The sequence below is a fragment of the Pseudophryne corroboree genome, chromosome 6 (assembly GCF_028390025.1).
Source record: "Pseudophryne corroboree isolate aPseCor3 chromosome 6, aPseCor3.hap2, whole genome shotgun sequence".
NCBI classification, from domain to species: domain Eukaryota; kingdom Metazoa; phylum Chordata; class Amphibia; order Anura; family Myobatrachidae; genus Pseudophryne; species Pseudophryne corroboree.
The window spans coordinates 572,830,237-572,852,973 of NC_086449.1; the positions used below are offsets into that span (position 1 = coordinate 572,830,237).

At 49.5% G+C, this 22,737-nt stretch overlaps 1 protein-coding gene across 3 annotated transcripts in view; it reads right to left on the reverse strand.

Moving 5' to 3' along the window:
* Positions 1–417: 417 nt before the first annotated feature.
* The window catches only part of LOC134932963 (uncharacterized), a 63,199-nt gene continuing 40,879 nt past the window's right edge, over positions 418–22,737 (reverse strand). For 2 of the 3 annotated variants that reach the window (XM_063927845.1, XM_063927846.1), the window contains 3 exons: positions 8,740–8,825; positions 1,428–1,830; positions 418–1,332 (listed from right to left, as the gene is read on the reverse strand). In XM_063927845.1, the coding sequence (XP_063783915.1) occupies positions 757–1,332; positions 1,428–1,826 (975 nt within the window). In that variant the 5' untranslated portion in view covers positions 1,827–1,830; positions 8,740–8,825 and the 3' untranslated portion in view covers positions 418–756. The remainder of the gene's footprint in view (positions 1,333–1,427; positions 1,831–8,739; positions 8,826–22,737) is intronic. The other variant, XM_063927844.1, reaches the window with a different exon arrangement.

Below are 22,737 nucleotides of genomic sequence, written 5' to 3' on the forward strand. Positions count from 1 at the left end.
AATACTGGCTGCTTTATTTTTACACTGCAATTTACATTTCAGTTTGAACACACCACACCCAAATCTAATGGGCCCTACACACTTGAAGATTCGAAAGATTTAAAAGATGAAAGATATGATAGATGAAAGATTTCCCATCAACGATTATGTGCATACACACTGAACAATGTCTGATGAAAGATTTGAAAGATCCAGCTTCATTTAAATACTGGGCATGGTTTTAGGAAGGTGGGCAGGTCTTCTTTGTACAATAAATAACAGCATCCATTTAAAATCACTGCATATCTGCTCTGTAGTTTGTTTGGTGCAGTGTATACCTGGTAAACCTTTTAGCACTACCCATAAAATAAAGACTCCACACAATTTTTAGTAACAATTTTTAATTATAAATTTTAGAAACATAATAAATTAGAAACATTCTGGGCTGGATTCGATTTTTGAGCCAATGAGTGACATGACAGCAGGGATTACACCAACAGAGGCATCAGGCATTCCAACAATTAGCCAGATACAGTGCAGCAAAAACAGTGATGCCAACATAACTTGGGATGAAGAAGAAGTAAAAGAATTTGAGGACAGTATTTCAAAAGTGCACATGAAATAAAAGCATTCACAATGTTCTATTACAGGGGCAAATGAAGTGTAGAAAACCAACATTATGGTACAACTGACTTCAAGAAAAAACATATTGGTTGAGGAAGGTCAAATACAAATCTGAAGACAGCAAACAAAAACGCAAATTCAAAAACATTTTTATTAAAAATTTTGGTCGCCTTGAACAGTGGAGTGTGCACTCAACAGAGTGGTGAACACTCCACCTGAAGAGGTGCCAGGGAAGGGGGATTGTGGCATTTGGTAACCCGGAGCAGGATATGTGGGGTATTGTTGAGGAGGAATTACCGGCGCAGAATACATGGGAGGGTGAGTTGGGGGAGGGGCATAAGATGTACTAGGCACCTGTCTGGTATCTAACACAACGCCACTGTGGTTGGTCAATTCATCATCCTGGCCATGTGATATAATGGCATATACCAGACGCTGGGCGTATTTTTGCTGAGTGGGGTTCATGGCCCGCAACTCACAGGCTAAATGGTCTCCAATAGCTTCAAATCTATCCGGTCTGTTTTTTAGGACCTCCTCTGCCTGCCTCAGAAATGTATCTGACCTGCTGGACGAGACAGATCTTCCAGGGATAGCCGGCCGGCGTCTCTTTCTAGCCGGAGGCTGGGGCGTTCCCATCTCCGCCTCACTTTCCTCCAGCTCCGGCATTACAGTGGCTTGGTCTGCCGGCTCATCCACTGCAGGTTCCACGTCCAGCTCCCTCGAAGACAGCTGAGTTATCCAAAAAAATTATGAAAAATATGTGAAAATAATAAGGCAACAAATGAAACAAGAAACAGTGATATTTGTATTGTGCGGACACTTACCGGATCCACACTCTCCTCTTCCTCAGGCTCAAACATCTCAGGCGTGTTCGGCTCCTCCGTGCTCCGCGCTGTCCCCGAAGGCTCCTCATCCAATACGAACTTCATCAAATCATAATACCATGTTGGCTTCTTGATTTGATCTGACCCCGCTCCTGAACGTTGGGAATCTTTGTATTTCCTGTGCTCCTTAAGAAATACTGTCCTCAGATTCTGGATCTTCCTCTTCACCCACTTGATGTCGGCACCACTATCTTGGACAAGGCTGTACCTGGCCAATTGCTGGTATGCCAGATTTTTCTTTCCTCTGTTGGCGTAATCCCTTGTTCCCACACGCCACAAGCACTCATTGGTCTGGTATAGATCGAGGAATCCAGCCCAGAACTCACGGTTTGCATCCATGTCTCTGTGAAAGATAAGATTTAATTTTAAAATATTAAAATCAGAACTTAACACAGTAATCAGATATAATACGTTCAACCAATTTTATATATATATCGTGGTGAGAGAGCTTGTGTCTCACCACAAATGCCCACATTCTGGTGGAATCAGCTCTCTCCAAGGGAGAAGAAAACAAGTCCTGCACAGCTGCAGCTGGAGAAACAGATGTCCGTGATTTCATGCTCACCCAGAGACAGCAGGAAGTCAGGAGCACGAAAGGGGTTTAAAAATCCCTCTTACCCAAAATGCATTGCGCTGGTGCCTGTTAGATGCCAGTGAGCCAGGTTGAGTTTATAGCGCCATGGACTGTGGACATTGGCCGTGCCAGGATACCATGGTATGTGTAGCTGCAAGCCACTGCAGCAGAGTTATTTTACAGTACGGGAATTGCTAGGACCTTTTATGTCTGTCTGTTTATTTTCTCTATGTACCTCTGTGACCAGGCCCAAGCCTGTGTATGCTGTGCTACAGTGTCTGATGTCATGAAAGACACTGTGGTTATAACCTGAAAATCTGCCTACGAGTCCTTATTTACAATACCCATGTTACAAAATAAATATATATATATATATATGCACAAAATAATATAATAACAATGTTTGTGTGTATGTATATGTGTATATATAATAAGATTTTACTCACTGGTAAATCTATTTCTCGTAGTCCGTAGTGGATGCTGGGGACTCCGTAAGGACCATGGGGAATAGCGGCTCCGCAGGAGACTGGGCACAGCTAAGAAAGATTTAGGACTACCTGGTGTGCACTGGCTCCTCCCACTATGACCCTCCTCCAGACCTCAGTTAGGATACTGTGCCCGGAAGAGCTGACACAATAAGGAAGGATTTTGAATCCCGGGTAAGACTCATACCAGCCACACCAATCACACCGTATAACTCGTGATATGATACCCAGTTAACAGTATGAACATAACAGAGCCTCTCAACAGATGGCTCAACAATAACCCTTTTAGTTAATGATAACTATATACAAGTATTGCAGACAGTCCGCACTTGGGACGGGCGCCCAGCATCCACTACGGACTACGAGAAATAGATTTACCGGTGAGTAAAATCTTATTTTCTCTGACGTCCTAGTGGATGCTGGGGACTCCGTAAGGACCATGGGGATTATACCAAAGCTCCCAAACGGGCGGGAGAGTGCGGATGACTCTGCAGCACCGAATGAGAGAACTCAAGGTCCTCCTCAGCCAGGGTATCAAATTTGTAGAAGTTTGCAAACGTGTTTGCCCCTGACCAAGTAGCAGCTCGGCAAAGTTGTAAAGCCGAGACCCCTCGGGCAGCCGCCCAAGAAGAGCCCACTTTCCTCGTGGAATGGGCTTTTACAGATTTAGGGTGCGGCAGTCCAGCCGCAGAATGTGCAAGTTGAATCGTGCTACAGATCCAGCGAGCAATCGTCTGCTTAGAAGCAGGAGCACCCAGCTTGTTGGGTGCATACAGGATAAATAGCGAGTCAGTCTTCCTGACTCCAGCTGTCCTGGAAACATATACTTTTCAGGGCCCTGACTACGTCCAGTAACTTGGAATCCTCCAAGTCCCAAGTAGCCGCAGGCACCACAATAGGTTGGTTCACATGAAAAACTGATACCACCTTAGGAACGAATTGGGAACGAGTCCTCAATTTCGCCTTTCCCATATAAAATACAGATAAGGGCTTTTGTCAATTCTGATACACGCCTGGCCGACGCCAAGGCCCACAGAATGACCACTTTCCACGTGAGGTATTATAGCTCCACGGATTTAAGTGGCTCAACCCAATGCGACTTCAGGAAATCCAACACCACGTTGAGATCCCACGGTGCCACTGGAGGCACAAACGGGGGCTGACTATGCAGCCCTCCCTTAACAAAAGTCTGAACTTCAGGCAGTGAAGCCAGTTCCATTTTGGAAGAAAATCGATAGAGCCGAAATCTGGACCTTAATGGAACCCAATTGTAGGCCCATAGTCACCTCTGACTGTAGGAAGTGCAGAAATCGACCTAGCTGAAATTTCTCCTTTGGGGCCTTCCTGGCCTCACAGTACGCAACATATTTCCGCCATATGCGGTGATAATGGTTAGCGTTCACTTCTTTCCTAGCTTTAAATAGCGTAGGGATAACTTCCTCCGGAATTCCCTTTTCCTTCAGGATCCGGCGTTCAACCGCCATGCCGTCCAACGCAGCCGCGGTACGTCTTGGAACAGACAGGCCCCCTGCTGCAGCAGGTCCTGTCTGAGCGGCAGAGGCCATGGGTCCTCTGAGATCATTTCTTGGAGTTCTGGTTACCAAGCTCTTCTTGGCCCACCCGGAACAATGAGTATAGTTCTTACTCCTCTCCTTCTTATTATTCTCATTACCCTGGGTAAGAGAGGCAGAGAAGGGAACACATACACCGACTGGTACACCCACGGTGTTACCAGAGCGTCCACAGCTATCGCCTGAGGGTCCTTGACCTGGCGCAATATCTTTGTAACTTTTAGTTGAGGCGGGACGCCATCATGTCCACCTGTGGCCTTTCCCAACGGTGTACAATCATTTGGAAGACTTCTGGATGAAGTCCCCACTCTCCCGGGTGGAGGTCGTGTCTTCTGAGAAAGTCTGCTTCTCAGTTGTCCACTCCGGGAATGAACACTGCTGACAGTGCTAACACATGATTTTCCGCCCATCGGAGAATCCTTGTGGCTTCTGCCATCGCCATCCTGCTTCTTGTGCCGCCCTGTCGTTTACATGAGCGACCGCCGTGATGTTGTCTGACTGGATCAGCACCGGCCGGTGTTGAAGCAGGGGTCTAGCCTGACTTAGGGCATTGTAAATGGCCCTTAGTTCCAGAATATTTATGTGTAGGGAAGTCTCCTGACTTTTCCATAGCCTTGGAAGTTTCTTCCCTGTGTGACTGCCCCCCAGCCTCGAAGGCTGGCATCCGTGGTCACCAGGACCCAGTCCTGTATGCCGAATCTGCGGCCCCCTAGAAGATGAGCACTCTGCAGCCACCACAACAGCGACACCCTGGCCCTTGGAGACAGGGTTATCTGCCGATGCATCTGAAGATGCGACCCGGACCACATGTCCAACAGATCCCACTGGAAAATCCTTGTATGGGACCTGGCGAATGGAATTTCTTCGTAAGAAGCTACCATCCTTCCCAGGGCTCGCGTGCATTGATGCACCGACACCTGTATACGTATTAGGAGGTCTCTGTCTAGAAACGACAACTCCTTGGACTTCTCCTCCGGGAGAAACCCTTTTTATCCTGTTCTGTGTCCAGAACCATACTCAGGAACAGTAGACGCGTCGTAGGAACCAGCTGCGACTTTGGATATTCAGAATCCAGCCGTGCTGTTGTAGCAGCACGGCTTTATAAGGAGATCGTCCAAGTACGGGTTAATTATTTCGGCCATTACCTTGGTAAATACCTCGGTGCCGGGGACAGACCAACGGCAACGTCTGGAATTGGTAATGACAATCCTGTACCACAATTTTGAGGTACTCCTGGTGAAGAGGGTAAATAGGGACATGCAGGTAAGCATCCTTGATGTCCAGTGATACCATGAAATTCTCCAGGCTTGCAATAATCGCCCTGAGCGATTCCATTTCGAACTTGAACCTTCGTATATAAGTGTTCAAGGCTTTCAATTTTAGAATGGGTCTCACCGAAACGTCTGGTTTCGGTACCACAACATTTTGGAATAGTAACCCCGGCCTTGTTGAAGGAGGGGTACCTTGATTTCACCTGCTGGAGGTGCAGCTTGTGAATTGCCGCCAGTACTACCTTTCTCCGAGGGCAGCAGGCAAGGCTGAGGTGAGGTAACGGCGAGGGGGAGTCGCCTCGAACTCCAGCCTGTATCCCTGTGATACTATTTGCAGAACCTAGGGATCCACCTGTGGGCAAACCCACTGGTCCTTGAAGTTCCCGAGACGCGCCCCTACCGCACCTGTCTCCACCTGTGAAGCCCCAACGTCAAGCGGTGGACTCAGAGGAAGCGGGGGAAGATTTTTGATCCTGGGAACTGGCTGCTGGTGCAGCTTTTTCCTTCTTCCCTTGTCTCTGTGCAGAAAGGAAGCGCCTTTGACCCGCTTGCTTTTCTGAAGCCGAAAGGACTGTACCTGAAAATACGGTGCTTTCTTAGGCTGTGAGGAAACCTGAGGTAAAAAAAAATTTCTTCCCAGCTGTTGCTGTGGATACGAGGTCCCAGAGACCATCCCCAAACAATTCCTCACCCTTATAAGGCAGAATCTCCATGTGCCTTTTATAGGCAGCATCACCTGTCCACTGCCGGGTTTCTAATACCCTCCGGGCAGAATGGACATTGCATTTATTCTGGATGCCAGCCGGCAAATATCCCTCTGTGCATCCTTTATATATAAGACGACGTCTTTAATATGCTCTATGTTAGCAAACTATTATCCCTGTCTTAGAGTATTAATATTATCTGACAGGGTATCAGACCACGCTGCAGCAGCACTATTTATGCTGAGGCAATTGCAGGTCTCAGTATATAACCTGAGTGTGTATATACAGACTTCAGGATAGCCTCCTGTTTTTTATCAGCAGGCTCCTTCAAGGTGGCCGTATCCTAAGACGGCAGTGCCACCTTTTTTGACAAACGTGTGAGCGCCTTATCCACCCTAAGGGATATCTCCCAACGTGACCTATCCTCTGGCGGGAAAGGGTACGCCATCAGTAACTTTTTAGAAATTACCAGTTTCTTATTGGGGGAACCCACGCTACTTTACACACTTCATTCATTCATCTGATGGGGGAACAAAACACTGGCTGCTTTTTCTCCCCAAAAATAAAACCCCTTTTATGTGGTACTTGGGTTCATGTCAGAAATGCGTAACACATTTTTCATTGCCAAGATCATGTAACGGATGTTCCTAGTGGATTGTGTATATGTCTCAACCTCGTCGACACTGGAGTCAGACTCCGTGTCGACATCTGTGTCTGCCATCTGAGGTAACGGGCGCTTTTTTGAGCCCCTGATGGGCTTTGAGACGCCTGGGCAGGCGCGGGCTGAGAAGCCGGCTGTCCCACAGCTGTTTTACGTCATCCAGCCTTGTAAGGAGTTGACATTGTCGGTTAATACCTTCCACCTATCCATCCACTCTGGTGTCGGCCCCACAGGGGACGACATCCCATTTATCGGCCTCTGCTCCACCTCCACGTAACCTTCCTCATCCCACATGTCGACACAGCCGTACCGACACACAGCACACACACAGGGAATGCTCTGACTGACAGGACCCCACAAAGTCCTTTGGGGAGACAGAGAGAGAGTATGCCAGCACACACCAGAGCGCTATATAATGCAGGGATTAACACTATAACTGAGTGATTTTTCCCCCAATAGCTGCTTGTATAAACAATATTGCGCCTAAATTTAGTGCCCCCCCCTCTCTTTTTAACCCTTTGAGCCTGAAAACTACAGGGGAGAGCTTGGGGAGCTGTCTTCCAGCTGCACTGTGAAGAGAAAATGGCGCCAGTGTGCTGAGGGAGATAGCTCCGCCCCTTTTTCGCGGACTTTTCTCCCGCTTTTTTATGGATTCTGGCAGGGGTATTTATCACATATATAGCCTCTGGGGCTATATATTGTGATATATTTGCCAGCCAAGGTGTTTTTATTGCTGCTCAGGGCGCCCCCCCCCCCAGCGCCCTGCACCCTCAGTGACCGTGAGTGTGAAGTGTGTATGAGGAGCAATGGCGCACAGCTGCAGTGCTGTGCGCTACCTTGGTGAAGACTGATGTCTTCTGCCGCCGATTTTCCGGACTCTTCTTGCTTCTGGCTCTGTAAGGGGGCCGGCGGCGCGGCTCTGGGACCGAACATCAATGGCCGGTTCCATGCGGTCGATCCCTCTGGAGCTAATGGTGTCCAGTAGCCTAAGAAGCCCAAGCTACCACCAGTTAGGTAGGTTCGCTTCTTCTCCCCTTAGTCCCTCGCTGCAGTGAGTCTGTTGCCAGCAGATCTCACTGTAAAATAAAAAACCTAAAATATACTTTCTCTCTAGGAGCTCAGGAGAGCCCCTAGTGTGCATCCAGCTCAGCCGGGCACAGGATTCTAACTGAGGTCTGGAGGAGGGTCATAGTGGGAGGAGCCAGTGCACACCAGGTAGTCCTAAATCTTTCTTAGCTGTGCCCAGTCTCCTGCGGAGCCGCTATTCCCCATGGTCCTTACGGAATCCCCAGCATCCACTAGGACGCCAGAGAAATATATATATATATATATATGTAGAGAAAACAAATGGAGGCTGCAGGCAATGAGTACACAACTTATAACTCTTTTAATATGAGTATATGCATACATACATCTACTTTGAGTATCATAGCATAGAGGACTATCACTGGCGCCTCCAGACAGCACACACAGAAAGCCGCTAGCCGCCGCTCATCAGATACTCCTGGTCTGAGACCGCACACCGTCAGGTCAGCCAAATGGAGGTGTCACACCCCCTGACGAAGTCCTTGGGACGAAACATGTTGGCGTGATAGCGGGACACTGGACGTACTACGTCTCTTTGGCTGACCTGATGGTGTGCGGTCTCAGACCAGGAGTATCTGACGAGCGGCGGCTAGCGGCTTTCTGTGTGTGCTGTTCGGAGGCGCCAGTGATACTCCTCTATGCTGTGATACAACTAGTTGTATGTATACATATACTCGTATTAAAAGAGTTATAAGTTGTATACTCACTCCCTGCGCCCTCCATTTGTTTTCTCTAAATGTGCATCATTGAGCCTGTGGTACGGCTCTATCGGGAGGACGCTGCAGGGAAATCATTCAGTGGATGAAAATCAGAAGCCTGTTTAAAAATCGACAATACAGGATACGTGAGTTTGCGTGATTTAGTTTTGACTTTTTATATATATATATTACAAAAATGTACCTTAATAAAGCAGATCAGCCCAGGGATGTGTATATAACTGTGATTTGATTTGATTTCTGCTTTCCTGGAGTGTCAGTCCTTTGCTCCTGTGTAAATATATATTTATATATGCTTCACTTTTTCCACATTTTGTTATATTACAGCCTTATTCAAAAAAGGAAAAAAAAAAACTTTTTCCCTCAAAATTCTACACACAATACCCCATAACGACAATGTGAAAAAAAATTGGGGAGATTTTTTGCAAATTTATAAAAAATAAAATAAAATAATAAATCACATGTACATAAGTATTCACAGCCTTCGAAAAACATACAATTTTTACCACAAATTTGCACGATTGCTGAAATTAGCATGTAATAGGATGTGATTTTGCACAAAATCGCATCTTTTTACTTAATCAAAAAAATAGCAAGTGTCAAAATCGCATACAGATGTTTTCCAAGTGAAAATACTGAAAATCGCAAATGTAATAGGATGCGATTTTGACACTTCACAGAAAACCTTACCAAAAATCACCAGAATAATAGACCAGGTTTATACTGGCGATTTTTGGTTAGGCATGCACAGACCAGTAATATCTGTGCATGCTTCTGCCTTTAAGGGGTATATGCAATTGCGGTCGAATTCCGGCTGGAATTCGACCGTTTTTTAATTCGACACAATTCGACAGTCACACACCCTCCCGCCGGGACCCGAATTCAACATATTCAATAAAAAACGGATTCGACAGTCCAGCTGTCGAAAAACGGAGCAATTGACGATAGTGTGCGTTCTGGATTCGACTTCATGGATGGCACAAAAGTGTTAAAAAAAAAAAACCCTGAAGAAAATTGTGCGGGGTCCCCCCTCCTAAGCATAACCAGCCTCGGGCTCTTTGAGCCGGTCCTGGTTGTAAAAATACGGGGGGAAAAAGGACATGGGATCCCCCGTATTTTAACAACCAGCACCGGGCTCTGCTTCCGGTCCTGGTGCCAAAAATACGGGGGACAAAACACGTAGGGGTCCCCCGTATTTTTAACACCAGCACCGGGCTCCACTAGTCAGAGATAATGCCACAGCCGGGGGACACTTTTATATCGGTCCCTGCGGCCCTGGAATGAAATCACTAACTAGTCACCCCTGGCCGGGGTACCCTGGAGGAGTGGGGACCCCTTAAATCAAGGGGTCCCCCCCTCCAGCCACCCAAGGGCCAGGGGTGAAGCCCGAGGCTGTCCCCCCCCCCCCCCCCCCCATCCAAGGGCGGCGGATGGGGGGCTGATAGCCCCGTGTTTCAGAAAAAAGATTATTGTATTTTGTAGTAGAACTACAAGTCCCAGCAAGCCTCCCCCGCAAGCTGGTACTTGGAGAACCACAAGTACCAGCATGCGGGGGGGGGGGGGGGGGAACGGGCCCGCTGGTACCTGTAGTTCTACTACAAAAAAAATACCCAAATAAAAACAGTACACACACACCGTGACAGTACAACTTTATTACATACATCAGTGGCGTAACTACTGCCCCCGCAGTCCTCGCGGTGGCTTGGGGGCGAGGGGCTGCAGGGGCGCCACTGACTTAGAACAGATTGACATGCGGACGAGCGTCCGCATGTCAATCTGCGGTCTCCTCTCCCTCCCTGCTGTGTTGGAGGGACACGGAGCGCACATCGCGTGTCTCTCCTGTGTCCCTCCCTGGCTCTCCCCCGGCCGGTCTAAGGAAGTGCCGTTCGTGAGCTCTGATTGGCTCACGAACCGGCACTTCCTTTATTAGACCAGCGGGGGAGAGCCAGGGAGGGACACAGGAGAGACGCGCGATGTGCGCTCTGTGTCCCTCCAACACATGGGATGGGGGGGGGGCGGGGGAGCAGGCACTGGGGGCATATACCTGGCACTGTGGGGGGAAGATCTGGCACTTGGGGCATATACCTGGCACTGTGGGGGGCAGATCTGGCACTGGAGGCATATACCTGGCACTGTGGGGGGAAGCTCTGGCACTGGGGGCATATACCTGGCACTGTGAGGGGAAGATCTGGCACTGGGGGCATATACCTGGCACTGTGGGGGGCAGATCTGGCACTGGAGGCATATACCTGGCACTGTGGGGGGAAGATCTGGCACTGGGGGCATATACCTGGCACTGTGGGGGGCAGATCTGGCACTGGGGGCATATACCTGGCACTGTGGGGGCAGATCTGGCACTGGGGGCATATACCTGGCACTGTGGGGGCAGATCTGGCACTGGGGGCATATACCTGGCACTGTGGGGGGCAGATCTGGCACTGGGGGCATATACCTGGCACTGTGGGGGGAAGATCTGGTACTGGGGGCATATACCTGGCACTGTGGGGGAAGATCTGGTACTGGGGGCATATACCTGGCACTGTGGGGGCAGATCTGGCACTGGGGGCATATACCTGGCACTGTGGGGGCATATCTGGCACTGGGGGCATATCTGGCACTGGGGGCATATACCTGGCACTGTGGGGGGAAGATCTGGCACTGGGGGCATATACCTGGCACTGTGGGGGGAAGATCTGGCACTGGGGGCATATACCTGGCACTGTGGGGGCAGATCTGGCACTGGGGGCATATACCTGGCACTGTGGGGGCAGATCTGGCACTGGGGGCATATACCTGGCACTGTGGGGGGAAGATCTGGCACTGGAGGCATATACCTGGCACTGTGGGAGAATATCTGGCACTGGGGGCATATACCTGGCACTGTGGGGGAATATTTGGCACTGGGGGGAGCAGGCACTGAGGGGGCATATGTGGCACTGTGGGGGAATATTTGGCACTGGGGGGAGCAGGCACTGAGGGGGCATATGTGGCACTGGGGGGGGGGGGTATATGTGGCACTGGGGGCATGTACCTGGCACTGTGGGGGAATATCTGGCACTAGGGGCATATACCTGGCACTGTGGGGGAATATCTGGCACTGGGGGCATATGTGGCACTGGGAGCATGGCCCTAGCAACAAGCACTACCCCCTAGCAACGAGCATGACACCCAGTGCATGAAACCCCTGGCAACGAGCATGACACCCTGAGCATGAAAACCCCTGGCACCGTGCATGGAACCAAGAGCATGAAACCCCTGGCAACGAGCAGGTAATTTAAAAGTAATTAGAAGCCTTACTGTAGAACTTAATGTGTAATGGGCATTACGGTGTGTGGCATAATGTATCACGGACATTGCGGTGTGTGTCATAATGTATCAGGCATTACGGTGTGTTGTATACTATATCACGGGCATTGTGGTATGTGGTATAATGTCTCAGGATCATTGTGGTGTGTGTCATACTGTGTCACAGACATTGTATGTGCTATAATGTATCAGGGGCATTGCAGTGTGTAGCATAATGTATAACGGGCATTGCGATTCCTGTCATAATGTGTCACAGGCATTACGGTGTGTGGCATAATGTGTCTGGGGCATTACAGTGTGTGCATATTGTGTCATGTGCATTATTGTGTGTGGAATAATGTCTAAGGGCCATTGCAGTATGTGAAATAATGTATACTGGGCATTACTATAAGGAGGAAAAATGACAAATAGTGTAAGGGGCATGAATTAGGATTATTTTTCTTTCCTGTGGTGGCCAATGTCTGGGCGTGCAGGTTGCAAAACTGGGGTATAAGGTAGTCTTTTCCTGCAATGCCACGCCCTCCATGCAAAGCCACGCCCATTTCGAAAAAGCCACACCCATTTTTCTACCTTTGCTAGTGCCAATTACGGGGAGTATGGGGGGGGAGGGGGCGCCGAAGGATTTTTTGGCTTGGGGGAGAAAAAATAAGAATTTACTTACCGATAATTCTATTTCTCGTAGTCCGTAGTGGATGCTGGGAACTCCGTAAGGACCATGAGGAATAGCGGCTCCGCAGGAGACTGGGCACAAAAGTAAAGCTTTAGGACTACCTGGTGTGCACTGGCTCCTCCCCCTATGACCCTCCTCCAAGCCTCAGTTAGGATACTGTGCCCGGACGAGCGTACACAATAAGGAAGGATTTTGAATCCCGGGTAAGACTCATACCAGCCACACCAATCACACCATACAACCTGTGATCTGAACCCAGTTAACAGCATGATAACAGCGGAGCCTCTGAAAAGATGGCTCACAACAATAATAACCCGATTTTTGTAACAATAACTATGTACAAGTATTGCAGACAATCCGCACTTGGGATGGGCGCCCAGCATCCACTACGGACTACGAGAAATAGAATTATCGGTAAGTACATTCTTATTTTCTCTGACGTCCTAGTGGATGCTGGGAACTCCGTAAGGACCATGGGGATTATACCAAAGCTCCCAAACGGGCGGGAGAGTGCGGATGACTCTGCAGCACCGAATGAGAGAACTCCAGGTCCTCCTCAGCCAGGGTATCAAATTTGTAGAATTTAGCAAACGTGTTTGCCCCTGACCAAGTAGCTGCTCGGCAAAGTTGTAAAGCCGAGACCCCTCGGGCAGCCGCCCAAGATGAGCCCACCTTCCTTGTGGAATGGGCTATTACAGATTTTGGCTGTGGCAGGCCTGCCACAGAATGTGCAAGCTGAATTGTACTACAAATCCAACGAGCAATAGTCTGCTTAGAAGCAGGAGCACCCAGCTTGTTGGGTGCATACAGGATAAACAGCGAGTCAGATTTTCTGACTCCAGCCGTCCTGGAAACATATATTTTCAGGGCCCTGACTACGTCCAGCAACTTGGAGTCCTCCAAGTCCCTAGTAGCCGCAGGTACCACAATAGGCTGGTTCAAGTGAAACGCTGAAACCACCTTAGGGAGAAATTGAGGACGAGTCCTCAATTTTGCCCTGTCCGTATGAAAAAATTAGGTAAGGGCTTTTATAGGATCAAGCCGCCAATTCTGAGACACGCCTGGCTGAAGCCAGTTCTTTCTGGAAGAAAATCGACAGGGCCGAAATTTGAACCTTAATGGACCCTAATTTTAGGCCCATAGACAGTCCTGTTTGCAGGAAATGCAGGAAACGACCCAGTTGAAATTCCTCTGTAGGGCCTTCCTGGCCTCGCACCACGCAACATATTTACGCCAAATGCGGTGATAATGCTGTACGGTTACATCCTTCCTGGCTTTGATCAGGGTAGGGATGACTTCATCCGGAATGCCTTTTTCCTTCAGGATCCGGCGTTCAACCGCCATGCCGTCAAACGCAGCCGCGGTAAGTCTTGGAACAGACAGGGTCCCTGCTGGAGCAGGTCCTTTCTTAGAGGTAGAGGCCACGGGTCCTCTGTGAGCATCCCTTGAAGTTCCGGGTACCAAGTCCTTCTTGGCCAATCCGGAGCCACGAGTATAGTCCTTACTCCTCTCCTTCTTATGATTCTCAGTACCTTGGGTATGAGAGGCAGAGGAGGGAACACATACACTGACTGGTACACCCACGGTGTTACCAGAGCGTCCACAGCTATTGCCTGAGGGTCCCTTGACCTGGCGCAATACCTGTCTAGTTTTTTGTTGAGGCGGGACGCCATCATGTCCACCTTTGGTTTTTCCCAACGGCTCACAATCATGTGGAAGACTTCTGGGTGAAGTCCCCACTCTCCCGGGTGGAGGTCGTGTCTGCTGAGGAAGTCTGCTTCCCAGTTGTCCACTCCCGGAATGAACACTGCTGACAGTGCTATCACATGATTTTCCGCCCAGCGAAGAATCCTTGCAACTTCTGCCATTGCCCTCCTGCTTCTTGTGCCGCCCTGTCTGTTTACGTGGGCGACCGCCGTGATGTTGTCTGGATCAGCACCGGCTGACCTTGAAGCAGAGGTCTTGCTAGGCTTAGAGCATTGTAGATGGCCCTTAGCTCCAGGATATTTATGTGAAGTGATGTCTCCAGGCTTGACCACAAGCCCTGGAAATTTCTTCCCTGTGTGACTGCTCCCCAGCCTCTCAGGCTGGCATCCGTGGTCACCAGGACCCAGTCCTGAATGCCGAATCTGCGGCCCTCTAGAAGATGAGCACTCTGCAACCACCACAGGAGAGACACCCTTGTCCTTGGTGACAAGATTATCCGCTGATGCATCTGAAGATGCGACCCGGACCATTTGTCTAGCAGATCCCACTGGAAGGTTCTTGCGTGGAATCTGCCGAATGGGATTGCTTCGTAAGAAGCCACCATATTTCCCAGGACCCTTGTGCATTGATGCACTGAGACTTGGCCTGGTTTTAGGAGATTTCTGACTAGTTCGGATAACTCCCTGGCTTTCTCCTCCGGGAGAAACACCTTTTTCTGGACTGTGTCCAGGATCATCCCTAGGAATAGAAGTCGTGTCGTCGGGATCAGCTGCGATTTTGGAATATTGAGAATCCAACCGTGCTGGCGCAGCACTATCTGAGATAGTGCTACTCCGACTTCCAACTGTTCCCTGGATCTTGCCCTTATCAGGAGATCGTCCAAGTAAGGGATAACTAAAACTCCCTTCCTTCGAAGGAGTATCATCATTTCAGCCATTACCTTGGTAAAGACCCGGGGTGCCGTGGACAATCCAAACGGCAGCGTCTGAAACTGATAGTGACAGTTCTGTACCACAAACCTGAGGTACCCTTGGTGAGAAGGGTAAATTGGGACATGTAGGTAAGCATCTTTGATGTCCAGAGACACCATATAGTCCCCTTCTTCCAGGTTTGCAATCACTGCTCTGAGTGACTCCATCTTGAATTTGAACCTTTGTATGTAAGTGTTCAAGGATTTTAGGTTTAAAATTGGTCTCACCGAGCCGTCCGGCTTCGGTACCACAAATAGTGTGGAATAGTACCCCTTTCCCTGTTGTAGGAGGGGTACCTTGATTATCACCTGCTGGGAATATAGCTTGTGAATGGCTTCCAATACTGCCTCCCTGTCTGAGGGAGACGTCGGTAAAGCAGACTTTAGAAAACGGCGAGGGGGAGACGTCTCGAATTCCAATTTGTACCCCTGAGATACCACCTGAAGGATCCAGGGGTCCACTTGCGAGTGGGCCCACTGCGCACTGAACTTCTTGAGACGGGCCCCCACCGTGCCTGAGTCCGCTTGTAAAGCCCCAGCGTCATGCTGAGGACTTTGCGGAGGCGGGAGAGGGCTTTTGTTCCTGGGAACTGGCTGTTTGTTGCAGCCTTTTTCCTCTCCCTCTGCCACGGGGCAGAAATGAGGCGCCTTTTGCCCGCTTGCCCTTATGGGGCCGAAGGGACTGCGCCTGATAATACGGCGTCTTCTTAGGTTGAGAAGCTACCTGGGGTAAAAATGTGGATTTTCCAGCAGTTGCCGTGGCTACCAGGTCTGATAGACCTACCCCAAATAACTCCTCCCCCTTATAAGGCAATACTTCCATGTGCCTTTTAGAATCCGCATCACCTGACCACTGCCGCGTCCATAAACCTCTTCTTGCAGAAATGGACAGCGCGCTAACTCTTGATGCCAGTCGGCAAATATCCCTCTGTGCATCACGGATATATAGAAATGCATCCCTCAAATGCTCTATAGTCAGTAATATACTGTCCCTATCTAGGGTATCAATATTTTCAGTCAGGGAATCCGACCACGCCAGGCCCGCACTGCACATCCAGGCCGAGGCGATTGCTGGTCGCAGTATAACACCCGTGTGAGAGTATATACATTTTAGGATATTCTCCAGCTTTCTATCGGCAGGTTCCTTTAGGGCGGCCGTATCAGGAGAGGGTAGTGCTACCTGTTTAGACAAGCGTGTGAGCGCTTTATCCACCCTAGGGGGTGTTTCCCAACGTGCCCTATCCTCTGGCGGGAAAGGGTACGATGCCAATAACCTTTTAGGAATTATCAGTTTTTTATCGGGGGAAACCCACGCCTCATCACACACTTCATTTAATTCCTCGGATACAGGAAAAACTACAGGCAGTTTTTTCTCACCAAACATAATACCCTTTTTAGTGGTACTTGTATTATCAGAGATATGCAATACATTTTTCATTGCTTCAATCATGTAACGTGTGGCCCTAGTGGAAGTCACGTTTGTCTCCTCATCATCGACACTGGAGTCAGTATCCGTGTCTGTGTCTGCCATTTGAGGTAACGGGCGTTTTAAAGCCCCTGATGGCGTTTGAGACCCCTGGACAGGCACAAGCTGAGTAGCCGGCTGTCTCATGTCGTCAACTGTCTGTCGTAAAGAGCTGACACTGTCACGCAATTCCTTCCATAAGCTCATCCACTCAGGTGTCGACTCCCTAGGGGGTGACAACTCTATAATAGGCAATTGCTCCGCCTCCATCTCATTTTCCTCCTCAAACATGTCGACACAATCGTACCGACACACCGCACACACACAGGGAATGCTCTGATAGAGGACAGGACCCCACTAGCCCTTTGGGGAGACAGAGGGAGAGTATGCCAGCACACACCAGAGCGCTATATATAGACAGGAATACCACTATAAAATGTGCTTTTCCCTTTATAGCTGCTGTTAGTATCAAAACTGCGCCAAATTAGTGCCCCCCTCTCTTTTTTACCCTTTTCTGTAGTGCAGGACTGCAGGGGAGAGTCAGGGAGACGTCCTTCCAGCGGAGCTGTGATGGAAAATGGCGCCCGTGTGCTGAGGAGATAGGCTCCGCCCCCTTCTCGGCGGCCTTTTCTCCCGCTTTTTGGTGAGTTCTGGCAGGGGTTAAAATACATCCATATAGCCCTGGGGGTTATATGTGGTGTATTTATGCCAGCCAAGGTGTTTACATTGCTGCTCAGGGCGCCCCCCCCTAGCGCCCTGCACCCTCAGTGACCGAAGTGTGAAGTGTGCCTGAGTAACAATGGCGCACAGCTGCAGTGCTGTGCGCTACCTTGTTGAAGACTGATGTCTTCTGCCGCCGATTTTTCCGGACCTCTTCTTGCTTCTGGCTCTGTAAGGGGGCCGGCGGCGCGGCTCTGGGACCGAGCTCCGAGGCTGGGCCTGTGTTCGGTCCCTCTGGAGCTAATGGTGTCCAGTAGCCTAAGAAGCCCAAGCTACCACCACTTAGATAGGTTCGCTTCTTCTCCCCTTAGTCCCTCGATGCAGTGAGAATAAAAAACCTAAAACTAAACTTTCACTAAGAAGCTCAGGAGAGCCCCTAGTGTGCACCCTTCTCGGCCGGGCACAAAAATTTAACTGAGGCTTGGAGGAGGGTCATAGGGGGAGGAGCCAGTGCACACCAGGTAGTCCTAAAGCTTTACTTTTGTGCCCAGTCTCCTGCGGAGCCGCTATTCCCCATGGTCCCTTACGGAGTTCCCAGCATCCACTAGGACGTCAGAGAAATTTCTAGTTACGCCACTGACATACATACACACTTACATTCATACATACTTACCTATGTTGACACGAGGTTCGGGGTCCCCTTGTCCACGTAGAATCCACGGGTGTGCTTCATGCACACTGCTGGGGGACATAATACATTGGTGGGCAGCGGTTTGTCCCCGGGCAGTGTGCATGCAGCATGTGTTCTCAGCACACAGCATATCAATATGCATGCTGTGTACTAGGAACACATGCTGCATGCACACTGCCGGGGGACATAATGCATTGGTGGGCAGGGAATATTATATACATTGGTGGGCAGCGGTTTGTCCCCCGGCAGTGTGCATGCAGCATGTGTTCTCAGTACACAGCATATCAATATGCATGCTGTGTACTAGGAACACATGCTGCATGCACACTGCCGGGGGACATAATGCATTGGTGGACAGTGTCATTGGTGGCCAGTGTTTTATACATTGGTGGCCAGTGGGAACACTGTGCTATATTTACCAAAGACGCGCTGCTCCTCTTGCTCCACGATGCTGCGGCTGGCTGTGCTGCGGCTGCACTCCTCTTCACTGACGGCCGGGAGTGTTCCTCTGATGACGGCCGGGCGTGGCGTGCAGGCGGAGGATCGTCATTATCGTGAGTATCGCTCATCGCTGATACATACACAATGAACGATACCGCACATTGTATATGTCGGTATCGTTCAAATTGACTTGCATGTATCAGCGATGATAGACCAGCGATGAACGAGCGCGGGGCTGCGCATCGTTCATCGCTGGTATATACACAGTGCACGATTTGAATGAGTTCTCGTTCATTAATGAACAAGATCGTTCAAATCGTGCAGTATTATCTACAGGTGGGTAGGGCCTATTACTCTCTCTGCACGTTATATCTGCCCCTCCCCTTGCAGTGCATAGTTTTTCCCATATGCTAACAAATTTGCTGCTACGATCAGGTGTGAATTAGGGGGGTCATTCCAAGTTGATCGCTAGCTGCCGTTGTTCGCAGCGCAGCGATCAGGCTAAAAATTGGCACTTCTGCGTATGCAGTGCAATGCGCACGTGCGTCGTACTTTCACAAAAGTCGATGCAGTTTCACACAAGGTCTAGCGACGCTTTTCAGTCGCACTGCTGGCCGCAGAGTGATTGACAGGAAGTGGGTGTTTCTGGGAGGTAACTGACCGTTTTCGGGGAGTGTGTGTAGAAACGCAGGCGTGACAGATACAAACGCAGGTGTGCCTCGGGAAACGCAGGCGTGGCTGGCCGAACGCAGGGCGTGTTCGTGACGTCAAAACAGGAACTAAATAGTCTAAAGTGATCGCAAAGTAGGAGTAGGTCTGGAGCTACTCTGAAACTACACAATCTTTTTTTGTAGCCATGCTGCGATCCTTTCGTTCGCACTTCTGCTAAGCTAAGATACACTCCCAGAGGGCGGCGGCTTAGCGTTTGCACGGCTGCTAAAAACTGCTAGCGAGCGAACAACTCGGAATGACCCCCCTAGGTCCTTTGTGTTTATAACTCTGGCTCTGATACTATCCAGTGGGCTGAAGTTAGCTTCTTATTCGGCCAGCTTCTTATTCACTTCTTATTCGGCTCCAGCTTCTCATTCACTTCTTATTCACTTCTTATTCGGCTCCAGCTTCTCATTCACTTCTTATTCACTTCTTATTCGGCTCCAGCTTCTTATTCAGAAATTATTATATTAAAATAATAAGAATTTACTTACCGATAATTCTATTTCTCGTAGTCCATAGTGGATGCTGGGGACTCCGTAAGGACCATGGGGAATAGCGGCTCCGCAGGAGACAGGGCACAAAAGTAAAGCTTTAGAACTACCTGGTGTGCACTGGCTCCTCCCCCCATGACCCTCCTCCAAGCCTCAGTTAGGATACTGTGCCCGGACGAGCGTACACAATAAGGAAGGATTTTGAATCCCGGGTAAGACTCATACCAGCCACACCAATCACACCGTACAACTCGTGATCTAAACCCAGTTAACAGCATGATAACAGAGGAGCCTCTAGAAAAGATGGCTCACTACAGCAATAACCCGATTTTTTTGGTAACAATAACTATGTACCAGTATTGCAGACAATCCGCACTTGGGATGGGCGCCCAGCATCCACTACGGACTACGAGAAATAGAATTATCGGTAAGTAAATTCTTATTTTCTCTAACGTCCTAAGTGGATGCTGGGGACTCCGTAAGGACCATGGGGATTATACCAAAGCTCCCAAACGGGCGGGAGAGTGCGGATGACTCTGCAGCACCAAATGAGAGAACTCCAGGTCCTCCTCAGCCAGGGTATCAATTTTGTAGAATTTTACAAACGTATTTGCTCCTGACCAAGTAGCTGCTCGGCAAAGTTGTAAAGCCGAGACCCCTCGGGCAGCCGCCCAAGATGAGCCGATCTTCCTTGTGGAGTGGGCATTTACAGATTTTTGGCTGTGGCAGGCCTGCCACAGAATGTGCAAGCTGAATTGTACTACAAATCCAACGAGCAATAGTCTGCTTAGAAGCAGGAGCACCCAGCTTGTTGGGTGCATACAGGATAAACAGCGAGTCAGATTTTCTGACTCCAGCCGTCCTGGAAACATATATTTTCAGGGCCCTGACAACGTCTAGCAACTTGGAGTCCTCCAAGTCCCTAGTAGCCGCAGGCACCACAATAGGTTGGTTCAGGTGAAACGCTGAAACCACCTTAGGGAGAAACTGAGGACGAGTCCTCAATTCCGCCCTGTCCGAATGGAAAATCAGATAAGGCTTTTACAGGATAAAGCCGCCAATTCTGACACGCGCCTGGCCCAGGCCAGGGCCAACAGCATGACCACTTTCCATGTGAGATATTTTAACTCCACAGATTTAAGTGGTTCAAACCAATGTGACTTTTTTGGAACCCAAAAACTACATTGAGATCCCAAGGTGCCACTGGAGGCACAAAAGGAGGCTGTATATGCAGTACCCCTTTTACAACGTCTGAACTTCAGGGAGTGAAGCTAGTTCTTTTTGGAAGAAAATTGACAGGGCCGAAATTTGAACCTTAATGGACCCCAATTTCAGGCCCATAGACACTCCTGTTTGCAGGAAATGTAGGAATCGACCCAGTTGAATTTCCTCCGTCGGGCCTTACTGGCCTCGCACCACGCAACATATTTTCGCCAAATGCGGTGATAATGTTTTGCGGTTACATCCTTCCTGGCTTTGATCAGGATAGGGATGACTTCATCCGGAATGCCTTTTTTCCTTCAGGATCCGGCGTTCAACCGCCATGCCGTCAAACGCAGCCGCGGTAAGTCTTGGAACAGACAGGGTCCTTGCTGGAGCAGGTCCCTTCTTAGAGGTAGAGGCCACGGATCCTCCGTGAGCATCTCTTGAAGTTCCGGTTACCAAGTCCTTCTTGGCCAATCCGGAGCCACGAATATAGTGCTTACTCCTCTCCATCTTATCAATCTCAGTACCTTGGGTATGAGAGGCAGATGAGGGAACACATACACTGACTGGTACACCCACGGTGTTACCAGAGCGTCTACAGCTATTGCCTGAGGGTCCCTTAACCTGGCGCAATACCTGTCGAGTTTTTCCCAACGGTTTATAATCATGTGGAAGACTTTTGGGTGAAGTCCCCACTCTCCCGGGTGGAGGTCGTGTCTGCTGAGGAAGTCTGCTTCCCAGTTGTCCACTCCCGGAATTGCTGACAGTGCTATCACTTGATTTTACGCCCAGCGAAGAATCCTTGCAGCTTCTGCCATTGCCCTCCTGCTTCTTGTGCCACCCTGTCTGTTTACGTGGGTGACTGCCGTGATGTTGTCCGACTGGATCAACACCGGCTGACCTTGAAGCAGAGGTCTTGCTAAGCTTAGAGCCTTGTAAATGGCCCTTAGCTTCAGGATATTTATGTGAAGTGATGTCTCCAGGCTTGACCATAAGCCCTGGAAATTCCTTCCCTGTGTGACTGCTCCCCAGCCTCGCAGGCTGGCATCCGTGGTCACCAGGACCCAGTCCTGAATGCCGAATCTGCGGCCCTCTAGAAGATGAGCACTCTGCAACCACCACAGGAGGGACACCCTTGTTCTTGGTGACAGGGTTATCCGCTGATGCATCTGAAGATGCGACCCGGACCATTTGTCCAGCAGGTCCCACTGGAAAGTTCTTGCGTGGAATCTGCCGAATGGGATTGCTTCGTAGGAAGCCACCATTTTACCCAGAACCCTTGTGCATTGATGCACTGAGACTTGGCTCGGTTTTAGGAGGTTCCTGACTAGCTCGGATAACTCCCTGGCTTTCTCCTCCGGGAGAAACACCTTTTTCTGGACTGTGTCCAGGATCATCCCTAGGAACAGAAGACGAGTCGTCGGAACCAGCTGCGATTTTGGAATATTGAGAATCCAATCGTGCTGCCGCAACACTACCTGAGATAGTGCTACACCGACCTCCAACTGTTCCCTGGATCTTACCCTTATCAGGGAATCGTCCAAGTAAGGGATAACTAAAATTCCCTTCCTTCGAAGGAATATCATCATTTCGGCCATTACCTTGGTAAAGACCCGGGGTGCCGTGGACCATCCATACGGCAGTGTCTGAACTGATAGTACAGCAAAGGTAATATAGCTGTGCGCTCGGTGAGTAGTGATGTATATGACTGTCAGCAGCAACTTGGAGAGGGAATGCCAATCCCTCCAAAAAGCATAAAATACAAACAAAAACCAAGTTGCGCTCAACAATCAAAATTAATGTATTTATTATAAAATGTATAAAATACAGCAATTCTCCCGGGAGTGCAATAATTATAAAT